The 16,580-nt window shown below is 55.5% G+C and overlaps 1 protein-coding gene across 10 annotated transcripts in view; it reads right to left on the bottom strand.

Annotated features, from left to right (window-relative positions):
* LOC117285736 overlaps nt 1-3,921 on the bottom strand; it is a 10,358-nt gene extending 6,437 nt beyond the window's left edge. For 5 of the 10 annotated variants that reach the window (XR_004516867.1, XR_004516868.1, XR_004516870.1 and 2 more), the window contains exons 1-2: nt 2,022-3,921; nt 1,119-1,191 (exon numbers count right to left, since the gene is read on the bottom strand). Coding sequence is in view for 5 of the 10 variants with exons in the window: in XM_033762635.1 (XP_033618526.1) it covers nt 197-446; nt 562-684; nt 1,119-1,450 (705 nt within the window). In the remaining 5 variants the exon portion in view is untranslated. Of the gene's footprint in view, nt 1-38 lie in introns of those variants that run through there. The other 5 variants (XM_033762635.1, XM_033762636.1, XM_033762637.1 and 2 more) reach the window with 5 other exon arrangements.
* Between the last annotated feature and the right edge of the window lie 12,659 nt (nt 3,922-16,580).

The following is a 16,580-nucleotide window of genomic DNA, read 5'->3' as shown; positions in this document are numbered from 1 at the left end:
AAAAAAAAAAAAAAAAAAAAAAAAAAAAAAAAAAAAAAAGGAGGAGAAGAATAAGGAGGAGGAGGAAAGGAAGAGGAGAAGAGGCTGCCATTCAGAGCCTGGAAGACTGGACAACTTCTCTGGTCTCCCAGCCACGGCCGGCACAGGCCTGGAAGGCAGAGTCCTCGCTTGGCCGGGCATGGTGCGTGGAGACCAGTCAGCTGGCCAGGATCCCTGGTGGGCGCACAAACTGCTGACCTGTGCCGTCCCTCCCAGCTACCGCCTCCGTGCCCAGCCCATAAATATCCCGTCCCTGCTCCTGCAGCCGCACTAATAGGCCTAATGCTTCCTGAGGAGCAGCCCAGAGCTGCATTAGTTGCAGAGGTTTGATTGATTTCAAGCAAAGAGCCTGACCACCAGCCTCTCTCTCTGGTTTCTCTTCCGGCCACCGGCTGGCAGGGTTCTCTCTGAAATGCAATTAAGGGTTTCTAAGCACAATTTCAGGGAGGCCGGAATGGATGAGGGAGCGGCCCCACGGGCCCCTACAATGACTGGGGTTCCAGGGAGAGGAGCCGGACCTACCTGGCGAGTCTGGGTCTCCAAGGCCCAGAGCTTGGAGCTCCCCGGTTGGGGTGCTGGTAGGCGGGGCAGCTGCGCCATGGGGTGCTTTCCTGCGTGGTCCTCGCTCTCAGAGGCCCAGCATCCCTGGCAGGGAGCCAGGTATAGGGGAAGAGTCAGTCCCCAGCCCGTGGCTCCCCCTTGGATGCGGCCCTTTGCCCAGAGCCCAGATGTCATCCAGCGGCAGCTGCAGGGCCACCATGCTGGGCACAGCCCCCATTTCTCAGGCTCCCGGGGCCCAGGAGCCTGCAGTGGAAGCCAGGTGTGAGGTTGCTGGAGCCACCCCACACCAGCGGAGTGGGCGGTGTTTGCTGGGCCTCTTGGAAGGAAGGGCGCAGGTGGCAGACAGGACAGTCTGAGCTGGCAGTGGGCGAAGGTCACCCACAGCTGCCACTGTGGCCACGGAGCCCCATGGAGGGCACGAGGTGCACGGAGAAATGTGAGATGGGAGGGGACTCAAGCAGGCGAGGCGGGGACACGAGAACGGATTTCCACTTCCCGCTGAGAAGCTTGGGACTTACTTGTTGGGCCATGGTGAGTCGCAGAAGGCTCTAGGGCCAGGGCAGGGCAGCCAACAGCTTCTGGGATATTCACCTGGCCGGGAATGGGGAGGGAATACAGATGGCCTCACGAGGGCCTGAAGCTCCTTTGGGTTCACGAGGGGGACGAACTCAGTCTCCGCAGGACACAGAAGCTTTGGCATCGGTGGGACAGGCTCACAGCACAGGCTGGGCCCCCGGCCTCCACCAGCACCCCGGCCCCTTCCAGACTGTGGCCGCCTTTCCTGGAGCCAAGCACGTGTCTCTCTACCCTCTCCTGAGCTGCCTGGGGCAGCAGTGTCCACAGTGACCATCTGGCCCAGGCTGCGGCACCTCGGCCTCCTCCACTCTTGTGGCCACTGCTCTGCCCTACCATGGCCGAAGCCACCACATCCAGCCTCCTCCTCATCCCAAGCCCGGGTCAGGGCTGGTGCTCTGTGCTCTGCCCTGCAGGGGCCCAGGAGCAGCTACTTCTGTGTGACCTGAAGGACCAAAAATACCCACTCCTGACCTGGATGGGACAGGAGCACCAGCCCTGCCCTGTCCTTTCCTTGGTGTGGAAGTGGGATGCGGGGGGCTCGGTCATCCTGCAGTGGCCCCCTAGGGTGAGCCCAGCCATGTCTCCTCTGTGCCATGGAGACTGCTGAGTGACTTCCTGACCACAGCCTCAGGCAGTGCCTTGGGCACGGGGCCTCCTCTGCCCTCGGGTCAGCTCATCCACACCCCAGCTCCTGCAACCTCCTCCAGGGACATCATGCTGCCGACCCAGCCGTGCCACTTCCGTCAGAGCACACAGCAGACTGCACGAGGCCCCGCCCAGCCTCTGGGCCCAGAGGCTCACTGCTCCGGAGTCCGCCTGCTCCCCTGCCTTCCTGGGGTACTCACCTCACACCTGTTCCGTCCCCACCCCAAGAGACCTGGGGTGTGGGCTTGGGTGACTCTGGCAGGGAGCATGGGGTGGCAGACAGAAAAGGAGTCACTGTGAAGGGGGCTGCAGATCGGCGCCCAGCTCAGGGCCCTGGGGCTCGCGTCCTGGGGGTCCGCATGAGGCCCAGATGAGAATCACCCTATCAGGGATGGGGTTCTGTCCACCCTCTGGTGGCAGCACTGCCCCTGCAGGTCCCAGATGTCCCACAGGCAAGCAAGCTGCCCGGGTGCCAGGCATCCTAGGAGTATCATAAAGACAGTGTTGGATTAGTCTCATGCCCCTGGGGAGCCACATGTACTCAGAGGCGGGGCTTGTGGAAGGTGGCAACTTGCAGAAGGAAAGGGCAGTCACTGGGGTGTGACCTGGAAGGGTCTCCCCCACCCGGCGCCTCCCTGCTCTCGCTGCTTCCTGGAGGCCATGAGGTGAGCAGCCGTCTTCTGCCAGACCCTTCCGCCGTTCTGTACCTGTGCTCACATCTGCCAAACACGGACAGAAGGAAGCTCTCTCCTCTACGCTGCAAGTATTGAGTAGTAAAGTGACTTCGTCCGACTGGCACAGCCTGGTGTCTGGGCTCTCCAGAGGCCGTGGGCACCACCTGTGTACCATGCTTGCTGGGGATTAGACACCCCCATAGTTCTTCCACCGAAGCCAAATCTTCACACCTTTTTCTCCTCTTCCCATCCACTTCCTCCCTTCCTGATGAAACCAAGCAGACAGGAGTCCCAAGTCCACTGTCCTGGTGTCAGTGGCCCCCCTCTGCTCTGCACCCACAGGCTGCTCTCTGGAGCCCCACAGCTGGGCCCAGCAGCGCTTTCTCAGCTTCACCTTCCCCACCCCACACTGCTTCAGCGTTCACACCTGTCACCACGCGTCGGGCTCTGCCCTCCTCTCCGGGGGGCCTGTTTGGGGTCGGCAGCCTCTGCTTCGGCCGAATGGATGCTGAGGGGAGCTCTTGGAAATCTGAAAGGCATTTTGAGCCCAAGCTGGGCACAACTTAACTGGCTTTCACCAAACCACCGCTGGCCGTTCCCTGGCTGAGTGACCTCAGTTTAACCAGCCGGTTGCAAAGGCCAGGGAGCCTGGACAGCTTCTCCACTCCGGAAAGCCTAGACCTCCTGTCTTTCTCCTGGTGGCCTGGCTCTCTCTCCAGCACCTCCCCCCTGGGCTTAGGCTGCCGCGGTGTCTGTGGAGACACTGGTCTGTCTGGCCCATTCCTGCCCTCTTGGCCAGTTTTCACGAGGCGATCAAGGGAATACAAACAATGCAAACGGAGTCAGGCCCCTCGGCTCGTCACCACACTGTCTTCCCACTGCTCTGCCTCAGGCGGACGTGGAGGCCGGGAAGGCCCAGCTCCTCTGCCCGTGGCCACAGCCTGCTTTCTTCCCAGCTGCAGGGGCTTGGCCCGTGCTGGCACCTCCTCCTCCCTCTCTTGGTGTGGTCGCTGACTTCACTCTGATCCAAGCTCAGTCATCGCTGCCGAGGGTCTCAGACTCTGAGACCCCTGCTGGCTCACAGGCATCTGGACCTGACTCATGCTTGTCCCAGCAGTGAGCGAGGGCCGCACCTGTTTTGAAAGCCACTGACCCTTGGTGTTGCGCACAGTATCCGGCCACTGTGGGCATGGATTCTATACCCACGAGTGGCTGAGGACACGAGTGACTGACCTGGTAACAGTGGGGCGTGGGTCCTGAGCAGAACACCAGTGGCCTTCATGGAAGGGGAGGCCCTCTTCCCTTCGCAGTCTTCCTTGGCCTCCCAGCCATTCTGTGGGGTGCAGGAGGGGAGGGCTGGAAAGATGGAGCTGTTTGTCTGCCAGAGGTTTTTGCTAACCGTACAACTGGATTTTCAGTAGAGTGATTCATGGACATGCATTTACAGCTGAAGTTGTAGATCTGTTTTTAGAAATTATTAGCAGGCATTAAACAAAAACAGGCTTTATTAATAATTCACCAGAAGAAGATCTGGTACAGCATCCCACCAGAGCAATCTTTAATGCCGTAATGAGTATTCCTTTCGTTTGCAGCTTTCTTTTTTCTCCTTCTCTTTCCCCTTCTTCCTCTTCTCCTCCTCCTTCTCCCCCACCTCGTCCTCTTCCTCCTTCGTCCTTTTACCTCACAAAGACCCTGACCCTCTGTAAGCCAGAAGAAAATCAGAGTTAAGAGGGCACAGCTGAACAGAGTCCATTTCCAGGGCCCCCAGAAATGCAGGACAAATTCTTGGTACCAACACAGAGAAGGAAAGTGGAACCACTGGGAGCAAAACTAGAGCAGGTGCTGGTGCCTTGCTAAAATGTCAGTCTGCTCTCGGAGCTGCGGCTTGCTCGGCTTCAGCTTCTAGGCCTTAGAATCTCCTGGCTGTGTCTGCCCCTGTGGGTTCCCTGCCCATCCTTAAGCCACCCTGGAGGTCACTGCAGCTGAATTCAAACTGAGTTTCCCAAGACAAAGAACGGGGGCGAAGGACAGAGCAGCTGCCTCCCAGGGTCTCTTCATGATTCTTGAGCCCTGCAGGGTCCCCTCCTCCATTAAAGGCTCTACAAGCAGACATTTCTCAGACCTCCAGATCCACTGCTCTTTCCCCAGAAGATCGCAGGCTGCAGGAGTTGAGCTGGGCCATCCTTCATGCTCAGTTGTAGAGGGCCGGAGACCTCCCGCTCCTTGGGAGTATGTGTAGTTTAGGAAGGGAGCTGGGGGCAGTGTCTGTGCCCTCCAAGGGGAGAGAAACTAGTTTGCAAACAAGCGTGGTAAAATGCACAAACACAAACAAAACCCACCAAAAAGTCCTTTCCGATTCTTTCACACAAGCTCTTGGGGTTCACAGCTTGGTCATAAGCCCTCCCTCCCCAGAAAACACCAGGATGGGTGTGGGCTGGGCGAGTCACTGCAGAAGGAAGTGAGCTTCACCCCGTGGGGGCACAGTGAGGATGACAGAAGCTCCTCTGGCCGGAGGGCTCAGGACTGTTCCAAGGACCCAGTGAAAGCCCGGTTAGAGGCAGCCTCTCCCACCTTCTGCTCCTCAGAAACACTCAGGAGCCATGGTCTCTCAGACTTCAGACTGGATCGTGACAAGTTTTAGCAATAAAACGACCTGGTCGGTAGGCAGCTCCTGGTGGGTGAGCTATTCCCACCGGAGGCCTGAGCAGGGCTTCTAGTCTCTTGTTTCCCGGCTTAGCATGGGGGCCCAGAGACACTATCTTCACTGACACAGCAGCCTGGGGCCAGCGTCTTCCTGTTCCCTGTGACCCAGACAGCCAAAGGGGACTGAGGTCCTCAGTTCAACCCACCTCCCAGGCAGCGCTCCCAAAGTCCAGCCAGAGCTGGGGTCTGGGGTATGTGTGAGTCGCTGGATCCATCTGACCAGCTCCCCTCAGATGCGGAGGAGGCTGTGCACCACGAATCCCTCTCTGTGCACGTGGCAGGCAACAGGCTGCTCTCACCAAGGTCACCTTGCCATTGTTGCTCCTTTCCTTCCTGTTCAGTCCTCTGCCAGTGTTTACAGAGACCCCGGAAGGTGACATAGGGCATGGGGGAGGAGAGAAAGAACTTGCATGGCTCAGCCCAGGCCACTACCCCCAATTATACCTGAAGATTCAAGGATCTCAAAGACGAAGCACAGTGTAATTTCGTTTTCTTATTGAGGGAGCTGAAAGAAGGACAAAGGACCTCTGACAATCACCTTGGGATTTTAAGATTTCTGCCATGTTCCCGACCACTTAGTACTTGCTGTGAGCTTGCGATGCGGAGTTGGGGCGCAGTCCTTTCTATACGATGGTTAACATTCAAAATGACTAAAGGCATTTGATGGGGCCAAGTTGTGGCCCAATGAGCTTTTCCAAGGAGTAAACCTTTTTTAACTGGAGAGAATATGAAGACCATGACCACAAGTTTCTTTCTCCCCTGGAAGTCACAGCAGAAGGCATTTGTCCCCCGATGGAGGCTGTGGTGGGATCCGCTTTCTCTGCACTCTGTCAAACACCACACTGTGCCTGTCCCTGGCATGATCTGGATCTCTAGTGTCCCCCAAAGCCCACATGTTAAAGGCTTGTCCCCAGGGTGGCACCTTGGGAGGAAGTGGGACTTCCGAGAGGTAGGGCCTCATGGAGGTCGTTAGGCCACTGTGGGCACCCTTGGGGGCAGCAGAACCCAGCCCCTCCTCACTGTGATCTTCTGCTTTCTGGCCATGCCCCACTGTGGCATGCTGCCACCCCACATGACCAAAAGCCATGGAGCCAGCCCATCGTGGACTGAACCTCCCGAACCAGAAGTCACAATAAAACAATTTTCTTCGCAAGCTGACCACCTCAGGTATTCCATCACAGTGACAGGAAGAGGACAATCCCTTACCACACCCAGTAAGGTTGGTATCAGTCTCAGATGAGAAAACTTGAGTCATGTATGACGTTGGACTCTGTGTGACCTTGAGCCCCGGGGATCCAAGGATCGCAGGAACAGGGGGCCGTGCTGTTCTTTCTAGAAGCAGTAGTCATTGTTCCCTTTATTACCTCTTTCTACCAGTAGCCTCATGGCAATTGTGTTGACTCTCCTTATTGTTTGTCATCATGTATTTGATTAAAAAGAAAACACACACATCACAATCCCTTAGGGCGCAGGGAAGTCACAGAAACATGAATTAATTTAATTTTGCTAAAGTAACTGTGGTATTAAACAGGCTGAGTGGGCAATGCTGCATGAACTCGACAACCAGCTTCCTGTGAACACTCAGGCCTGTGCTTGCTCAGCAATCTGTTTACCTAATTTCTAGTCATGGTTGGGCGTTTAGGTGGCTACCACTTGTTTTCTTTTAAACAATTCAGTAGTGGACATCTTTGTACTCATGGCTTTGTAAAATATTTCAGATTTCCTTTCAAGAAACTGCCAGAGGTTATTGGGTTCATGGGTTAAAGCATCTTGGTTGACATCCAAAACTGCTTTCCAAAAGATGCTGCCTCGTGTATGTGGCCCTGGGTGTGAGTTTCTGAGGCTCCCTGGAAGATCCCTCCATAAACAGTCCCGGATGTCTGCACTGGTGTGGTAGGACGGCTCGAGGAAAGGGGTTCCTGCCTGGCCCTGGCCTGGAGTTCCCAGGAAACAAGAGCAGGGAGAGAGCAGGCAGCCCCACCCTTCTGGAGTGGCCCAGAGCCACCATCTGGAGTTTGAGCTCACTCTAAGCCATGTGGAACTCACAGGCAGGTCTGGACGCTCTTCTCTTACCGAAGGCCACGGTGAGAAAGATGGATCCTGGCGACAGTGGGACCTCACTCTGGAATCCTGGGGCGGCAGCTCACACAGCGGAAGACCACAGGAGGATGACACAGCTGTGCTGCTGCTCTGAGCAGCAGCTGCCGGGTTCTAGTCTCCCCGGAGCCTTGTGCTAGCTGGTCACTCGGAGATGAGCTGCCAGGTGCCACACCCTAACGGTGTGTCATCCAGCAGAGACCCTCCCGCACCTAACCAGGGTCCCATCCGTCGTGGGCTCTTCCTGAGACGTCCTGATCCATGCAAGTGGGGACGCCCACCCTGCAGCAGTCACACGTCCAGCTTTAGGTGGCCCCAGAGGCCTTGGCTAGAGGAACCACAGCCTTCTTTGCCCTCTGCTTCCCTGCTGCAGGCCACAGGCTCAGGGTTCCACTCCGTTTCCCTCTGCAACCAGAATCAACCTCAGTCCTCTGACTCAGTCTGTGAGAGAAACATCACTTCCTTGTCTGCTTTAAATTGGATTTCTGGCTTCAGGCCCATCGTTTGGTGCTGGAGGAAACATCTAGTCCTCCCTGGGACCCCTCTCTCTTCTGCCATGTTGGGTCTTTGTGCTTCAGGGCCACAGAGAAGGGGATTTGTCCTTGCTCCTGATGCACATGTGCCCTACCCTCTTGGTCATGTCCACATGGACCCTGAAGGCATCAGGCTTTCTGCTGCCACCACCTGCTTAGAATGGTGGGGAACCACTGGGAGTGGGTAAGAGGAGCCTTAATTTACCCCTGTCATCCTCCAAACACTCTCCCGCACCCAGAGATGCACGCATTTCTATGCAATGTACCCACAGCATCACAGAGTGACCTAGGATAGCACACGTTCATCACCTTCCTGTGGGCCAGCAGGTGGGGTCTCACTCGCTGTGACCAGGAGCTCGGCTCTCTCTCAGCTTCTCCTCTGGCCCAGGTTATGTCAGGTAAAGCCAGGGCACTGTCCTGGGGGGATCCCATTGCTGCAGGTGACCCGTGGGGCAGGTTTGGACACCATCATGGCTCCAGCTAAGGGTTCCAGCCCTAGCCAATCCCATTAGCCATGAAATATGATCCAAGCAGAAGTAAACCAAGTGCCTGGGCTTTCCGGGTAGTAAAGGTCACCTGCAGGGATGCTTACATGGCCCCCAAGCACAGTGGATCCAGGACCAGTGGGCAGTGACCATCAGATGAAAGGTCACTGTGGCTGCAGGACAGGAAGGGTGGCAGGGGGAGGAGGACAGCGCTCCTGTGAGAACCCAGGTCGAGCCCCAGGGCCCTGAGGACTTCCCGCCAACTCTTTCTGTCACCATGTTGGGACCAAGCTTTCCACACACCACCCCGGGGCACAGACACTTCTACACCACAGCCGCCTGCAGATCCCAACAACCAACACTGTGCATGTGACCAAATCCAGGCCCGCATTCAGCCTTCTGGGCTTCCACACTACCAGGTAATCCCCACTGGGGGCGCCATGCTCAACTTCCGTAGTGAGTACGGCTGGCTACGGGCTGTTTCTGGACTCTTTCTGCTCCCCAGCGCTAAGGCAAAGGGGGTTCCTGAAGTCTCCCGAGCGTGGCCTTCCCAGAGACCAGCAAGCGCTGGCTGTGGCTACAGAGGAGCCATCCAAGGACAGAGGGAGGGGCGCCGTGGAATCTGCACTCCCGTGAGGCTTTCTGCATGAGTGATGACTGGAATCACTACCAAGAGACTGATCTTGAAAGGCAGGCGCTCCAGGCCCGCATTTCCCTCCATCAAGTGTGGAAAGGTGCCGTGGGCAGGACACAGCAGTAACCGCCAACTGGGTCCCTCTCACCCGGCTCCGTAATTAGAAGGGCATCCACCTTGAGAAGCACTAATGACTTCCTTCCCATTGATCCAGCAGCGCGAACAGCCCTGCAGCCCTGGACAACTGACACTGGATGGAAATCTGAGCCAAAGACACAAAGACAGCTACAGACTGAAGGAGATTAAAGATAAGACATCAACAATGAGAAATGGCCTAAGCCTGTCTTCCGTTGCTAGAGGAAGCTGATCGCATAGGCGGTATCTTCAGAAGAGAAAGGAGAGTGGTGTGAGTCGCCCCCCAGTTTCCAGCAGACACCCAGAGTCCAAAAGAGGCAGGGCGTGGGTGTCCCTGCCACACTCAGCGGAGAAGTTGTCCCCTGTGTTTATTTCAGCACACGGCCTGGGAAGCACTTCTGCCATCTTGTGATCAGAGAATTTTGGATTTCCCTTCAGGAAATATAATGGCTTTCTTGGCCATCCACCAAATAGACGGTGTTGGACACTCCTTGATTTTATGGGTTTTGTTTTTTGGTTAATCGCTCGAGCCTGACTCATGTGTTCTGAAAGCCCAGAGGCCCAGACCTAAGGCCATCAATAATGTCAGCCCGTCCTTGAGTCTGACCCCGTGATGAAGGCAGCATTATTCAGTTCCAGTCTGCAAACACTTCCTGAGTGCCTGCGGCATGCCTGGCACTGTGATGGGTCTCGGAGACATGACATTAAGAAGAACATTAGGAGGAACTGTGGCTGCCCTCAGGAAGTTGTGCTGTAGAGGCCAAGAGCAGAATTTAGTGGCCGCGCTCGGAAGGCCATGCAGGGGTCACTGGAGCACGGCTGAGTGGAAGGGAGTCAGAGGTTTTAGACGTCTGGGTGTGGGAAGAAAGGCTGATGAGACAGGGTCTCGGTGAGAACTCAGGCCTCTGCAGCACGCGAACTGGAAGCCTGAGAAGCCCCCAAGGCCAGGGAGAAGGCAGGAGAATTTCACTGAGCTGAAAGAACAAGAAATAATCTTGAAACCTTGTGTGCCTGTGATCAGAAGCCATTTGAGGGATTAACTAACAGACAGACCCCACAGTGTCATTAACGGTCCTCTCCGGGGATGGAATTTGGGTTGAGTTTTATTTTCTGTTTCTTTCGTACTCCTTTCTCAGCCCCTCCTTCCCTCTCCTCCTTTTATTTACCAAGCTCTCTGTGGTATAATTGGCAGGCAATAGCTGTATATATTTCAGGTATGCAGAGTGACGATTTGACGCAGAATGTGTTGAATATGATCATCAAATTCATGTGTCCACCACACGTCCTAGTCACCACTTCCTCCTTTTCTTCCTCGTTCTTTTTTCTTGTGCTTTGTTAGTATTTGATGTATTTCTTACAATGTGTCTTTATGTGCTTTTGAAATTAAAAGTTCCCATTTCGGGCATGAGGGTGCTGAGCTCGGAGGCCCATCGAATCGAGCCAAGGGCTCCTGTGCTCCCCAGCCGTTGCCTGTTTCCATTTGAGTGGCATCAGCTCGAGGGAGCTGGCATCTGGTTAAACAAATCCAGCTGCAACGCTTCCAGGTATTAGAACAGCCCAGGATCAGAGGACGTTCTTACCATTTCTCCCTCCTTGGAGAATCACAGCACACTTTGATTCAGAACACCGCTTTGTATTAAGGATGAAAACAGTTAGGAAACCAGAAGTCACCCAGACCGGTCACCCACTTGACTTTACTCTTACCATTGTTCTAAGCAACCTTCTCCTTAATCAAGTGTCCGTGGCCCATATAAAGCAAGCAGAGCCCCTGTATTTTGCTGCCTTCTGTGTCTTAGTGAGGGGCACCCAAGCCAGGACGACCGTGCCACTGGCATCTATTGTTGTAATAGAAACATCTGCAAAGGAGAAAAGCCGTGCAGCATTATTTATGCTGCTTAAAAAAGCAGAAAGAGAACCGGCTGCTCCCAGGGGTTGAGTCAAGCAGAGCAACCGGGGGAGCACAGAGCCTCATTGCTGTTGCTGCTTCTGCTTGACCTGGGGTTGGGAGTTTGTTCTTGGGTAGTGCTTTTCAGCACTGTTTTGAAGGAGGTACATGTGTGTGTGTGTGTGTGCGCACATGTGACATGGGATGGCACGGGAGTGTATTTCTCGCTATAAACCGTGGTTGGGAGAACTGCAGACCACTGCTCGCCGGTGTCCTGTTGTCCAGCAGTGCTGGCGGGATGGTGACTGTTGTCCCCACAGTGTCCTCCCAGGGCTCCACGTGGAGAGAGGGCATCGGGATCTCCATTCCAGGACCCAGCAGGAAATGCACCAGGCTGACCCAGGGCTGTGGCTGCTCACACTTTTAAAGTGGGCTATACAATTAATTGGTCAAAGTCAGTCACACTGTCAGCCCCGAAGGGACTCGGGACTTCTCTCTCAAGTGTGTGCAGGCCCTGCAGGGATAGTAATCCACTTGTCCGGGCTCAGTCCCCTCCAGCCTGTCATGCCATGCCCGCCATGTGTGGGTTTCTTGGTTGGCAGGACAGACCCTGCCATGTCACCGCCCCACCCTCCAGCACCGGGTGTCGAGGGTGCACACAGAGTCCGCAGGAGTGTGCAAACCCTGCTTTGGGAGAGCGAGGCCCGGCTGGCTGCCTCCAGGCCAGGAAGGAAGCTCCCTCTCTCCCTCTCTCTGCCATCCCTGGTGGTCCCACTCTCCAGGAACAGCACCTCTGTTGTGACCGCTCCAAAGCTGGCCCACCAAGCCCTGCCTGCCTGGTCAGCACCACCTCCTCCTGGCCTCCCGCATCTTCCCTGGCCCCTAGCAGCCCAGTGAGCACCGGGAGGCTGCCACTTCCCTGCCAAGCCCACACCAAGAATCCAAATCTCATATTCAGCCAGAACCGGCAAACAGCTCAATTCTACTCAGAGTCAGAGTCACCCCGCGCATTCTGAGGGAATGGAATCGTTGTCGCTCTTGCTGTCCCTTCCTCCTCCCTTGTTCTCTGCCTTGTCTTCCTGCCTCTTCTCTTCCCTCCCTCTCATGTGTTCACTCAGTCATCGTGCTATTTCATGTTCCGTCCTGGCTGTGCTCCTGCCATTGCTGTCTGCAGATCTGGCCTAAATGAGAGAAAACACAGTCAAAGTGAGGGCCCTGAGCCCATCCCTGCTGGCTTTGGGGTCCCAGTACGGAGTCAGCCTCCCCTGCGTCAGTGCCCACGCCATAGTCAGAGGCCACCTGGAGGAACGTGGGCTGTGAACCGGGCAACAAGACCCGGCCTCTGAGAGGCGCTGGGCAGTGACAACCGAGAGTGGGTTCAGCCCGGTGAGCTCAGTGAGGGGCAAAGCGCCGTCAGCTCCTCTGCAGATCCGTTTTGCACCCAGCCCTGGGGTTCAGCAGGGCAGTTTTCCCGGAATCCACAGTGCTGTCGTTGCTCAAACGTCAGTGCTGTGCACTGAGAATGAGCCATAAACCAACCCCACTGCACTGGGAGGAGGAGGGCGTCACCCAGGGATCCCCACACCCACAGTGACGTCCCAGCCAGGAGGCAGGGGAGCTGAGCTGGCCGCCCCACGTCGGTGGCCTTCAGGGTATGGGAAAGGCAGCGTGACCACCGGACAAAGCTGAAGGTCCGAACGCCCCCCAGCAGAAACAGCTGTGGGGAGCCGGGGGGTTCTAACCTCTCTGGTAGCTGGGTCCTCACCAGGCCTTGGTTTCCTGTGGCCGCTCTGGAGACCCCGCAAGGATGGCTCGCTTGTCTTTCTCGTCCAGGATGTGGAGCCCGGCACCACCTGTCTCCAGGCCAGGCTGCAAGCCCTGCTGGCTGTGGCACCACCTCTGCCTCAGGAAGTCCACGAGGACAGGGGAGTGAGGGCCACCAGGGAGCCCAGCAACACCGGGCCCCGGGCTGCCCAGGCTCAGCTTTCCCTGAAAAAAAGTCCCTGCTGAAGGGCACAGACCACGTCCTCTACTTTTTGTACTTGTCCCTGTCCTAATGGAGCGCAGCAGCCAAAGCATGTGACTAAGATTGAGAATGAAATATATCTCCGAAGGCCAAGACAAAAGGGAAAGTACACCCAGGCTGTACAATTCTAATTGCCTGGGTTCTTAAATAAGCTCTCAATTCAACATTTCTTTTAAAGTACAGTACACTGCCAGGCACAGTGGTTCGTGCCTGCAATTCCAGCAGGAGGCTTGCCGGGAGTTCGAGGCGCACCTGTGCTACACAGTGAGACCCTGTCTCGAACAAAACAAAACAACAGTGCAGCTCAATATGCTCACTCGGGAAACAATGGACAACATAGAGAAGTACCTTGAGCATAGTTTTATGAAAAATTAAGAAATAGTATTGATATGTTTATACCCTGTACTCATCAATAAATGAGAACGGTAATAAAAACAACCTTAGCTTTAAGGTTGGGGGGTAACAGCTCTGTGAATCAGTAGGGCCAAGGGCTGAGGATATAGTCTGGGTTACAGAGCTGCCTAGCGTGCCTGAGGCTCTGGGTTCCATCCCCAGGAATATAAACTAAAAGAAAAGGAAACCGCCATCGGTGGTGGTGAACCTTTAAAGACCGAGTGCCCAAGCTGCAACCCAAGCCCATTTTACTTATCGCAAAGTGCCAACACTGCAGTTAAACCTCAGTGGTGCGGGTTCAGAAAAAACAACTCAGACACTAACAACTTTTGTCTTAAAAGAAAATCCATGCCTGCCCTTCGGTCCCTACTCTTCCCAGAACCAGCCTGCAGGGCAGGTCTCCCAGGCTGCCGCCGCCTGCCTGGGCCTCATCCCACACCTCATGCCACCTCCCGATCTGAGTCACCACCTGCCTGCACAGTGGCCCAGGGCCCCCTCTGGACTCGTCTGCCCTGTGGCCCTGAGGATCCCGGATCTCTTGTGCACTGCCCACAGCAGGACCACGCTGGTCTCAAAGGGATCGTGAGAGGGGGGTTTTAAGACTAAAGAAAGATTCAGCTGTCAAGACAAAACTGACACTGAGGCAGATGCGGGGTCCACGCCAGCCAAGGCTGGAGCAGTGTCCGGGAGGCTCTGTCCAGAGCAACTGGGAAGGAATCAGACGGCAGGTGGATTCTGTATCCGGGCCTTTGTGCTCGTAACCCTGTGCTCTCAGCTCTTCTCTTCCATCCCTGCCAGCACTGCCTTTTGCCCTGGGTCCCTAGGGCTCCTCCCCAAAGTTCCCCCAACCTCAGGAGCCTCACATGGCCAGCCAATTTCCCCAGCACTGACTCAAAGCCCTGCGGCCCTCGGTGTGTCCTAGGCAGTGTGAAGTGGAGCTGGCAGGCTGTGGGCCTCGACCCGGGTGGCTCTGCCCTCCCTTCTGAGCTGGGGTGGCCGGGCCCTATCGTGTGCCCTCTGCATGCAGAGCTGACCAGCACCTTGACCTTGGGCCTGGCCTACAGACAACCTGGAGGAGGAGACAAAGACGCCTAGAGGGCCTGGGGGAGCAGGGCTCCACCCCCACCCCACCTTGGTCTCTGCTTCCCCTGAGGACTGAAATGGACCCAAGGTCCGCTCTCCTCCCTTACACTGTGGGTGTTTTGTCTCAGTGATGAGAAAAGTGACTCCGACACCATGGGCAGAAAAAGCAGGGGGCTCAGACCGACCCAGAAGCTCGAGTGTCACGGCCCACCACAACCGGCGTTGCTCTCCTCCCCAAGACACCCCTGCTGGGTTTCTGGGGCGGTGCTCCCCAGGCCCCAGCTCCCGCTGCCCGTGTAGGTGTGATCCCTGGGATGCCTGGTCTCCGGGTTTTCTTCTTTCCCTCTCTTTGTTTTCCTGGAGCTGTAGAAACACCACTGAGGAACCTGTGAACACTTGTAGTGAGGGCTGGGCTTTTTACTGTAGCAGCATAGAAGAGTCTCAGATGATTTTGAAAGCAAAAATAATTGACTGACACTTGCTGGCTTCATCTCCCTGGCTAATTCTTGACTGAACTCCTAGAAGGATGCAGTCATCTGCCACCCAGAAAGGTCCACACATCTTCCCTGGAGCTCAGGGCTCTCGTGGAAGAGTCATCTCTCCATCCTCGGCAGGGCCACCCGGCCTCCTCCGGTGGCCACGGGCATCGCCTCCCTCCTGTGTGCAGCCAGAGGGCAGCGATGGGGTCCAGGTGGAAATGGGGCGCTCACCTCTGAATGTTCTGTTCTTCACCCCTTGTCATCACTCTCAGGCTCTCTGAGGCCAGGGGCCAAGGAGAGTGTTTCCCATAGCCTCGTTCTCCCCATCCTGAAAGGGGTGACCCACAGAGACGCACCCCCGAGAGCTTCTGTGGTTACTGTCCAGTCTGTGGTACTGACGGGAAAGGGCTTTGTAAGCTGTGAACAGGCGAATCCCGGAGCATGGCCGGTGGCCTCCCAAGCCCCTGAGGCCCTGTTGAAGGGTCTTCTAGAGAAAACTTTTGCAGCAACATGAAGACTTCCTCTCCCTTTTCCCTGGGTCCTTATCTGAGTGGTGCTGAAAAAATAACAACGGTGAAATTACTGATTCCTTGGCAAAAATCAAGGCAGCGACACCAAACTCTTCACCTGGAGGGAAAGAATGCCAGCTGCAATTAAGGGTCTCTCTGATGAGCCAGCACCAGCAAATGTCATCAACTTTATTGAATCCCAATTCTGGGACACGTCACTTCATCCATCCATCTACCTATCTACCGATCCATCTCTGAGAAAGGGTCTTGCTGTGTGGTTCAGGCTAGATTTCAACTCGGGACGATCCTCTCGCCTCAGCCCCCCGAGTGCTGGGATTGGATGCCCCCACCCCCAGCTAGAGCTCACCTTCTAATGCAAGCTCTATGGGAGAGAGTAGCAAGCATGCATTAAGTGCTTAGCCGTGTTCCTCTTGAGGGAGAGCATGTGTGCAGTGATTTGCCTTTGAGGCAAACCAGCCCCTTTTTTCATGGAGCACCATTTTTACTAAAAAGGACTGCTTGTAAGTATTTGGCAGACATTTCTGGAACAAAATGAAATGAACATGTCACCCCAAGAGAAATGACTGGCAGGATTTGTCACCAGAGATAGCATCTGTTATCAGTGGTAACATTGGGACTCGGAATTTGGGGTAAATCGCACCTGCCTTGCTGAGCTTGATCTGCTCACTTTTCTCATGAGATCCAGGTAGTGGTGACACACGTGGGGTTTTACTATTGTACCATGGAGTGTTCTGTCACACAGAAGATCTGCATCACAGATAGGCTGATATTTTCCAACTGACCAATGCATGACTCTGGGCGAAAGATTCATTTAAAATGGGACCTTATTACTGGGGACCCCTGAAAACTCCTGGAGACCTCTGCAGTTGGCTCCACTTCCCTGCCCAGTGCCCAGCACAGGCCTGAGGAAAAAAATGGAAAGGCAGAACTAAGAGAGACAGAAAGCGGGGCGAAGGACGATCAAAGCCGGTGCAACCAACAGAGGCGCTGGCCTGTCTCAGGCGCTGACTTTTATTGGTCATCTACTGGGGTAAAGGAGAGCTGCATGAAAGGGCAGAACTACGTGTGAGGATGTGCAGTTGTGTGGTTTCTATGGGAATTA

The sequence above is a fragment of the Fukomys damarensis genome, unplaced genomic scaffold, assembly GCF_012274545.1.
Source record: "Fukomys damarensis isolate Sample0158 unplaced genomic scaffold, DMR_v1.0_HiC HiC_scaffold_12, whole genome shotgun sequence".
In the NCBI taxonomy this organism is placed as follows: Eukaryota; Metazoa; Chordata; class Mammalia; order Rodentia; family Bathyergidae; genus Fukomys; species Fukomys damarensis.
The sequence above is the reverse complement of the archived record's forward strand: the minus strand, read 5'-3'. Positions and strand labels throughout refer to the sequence as shown.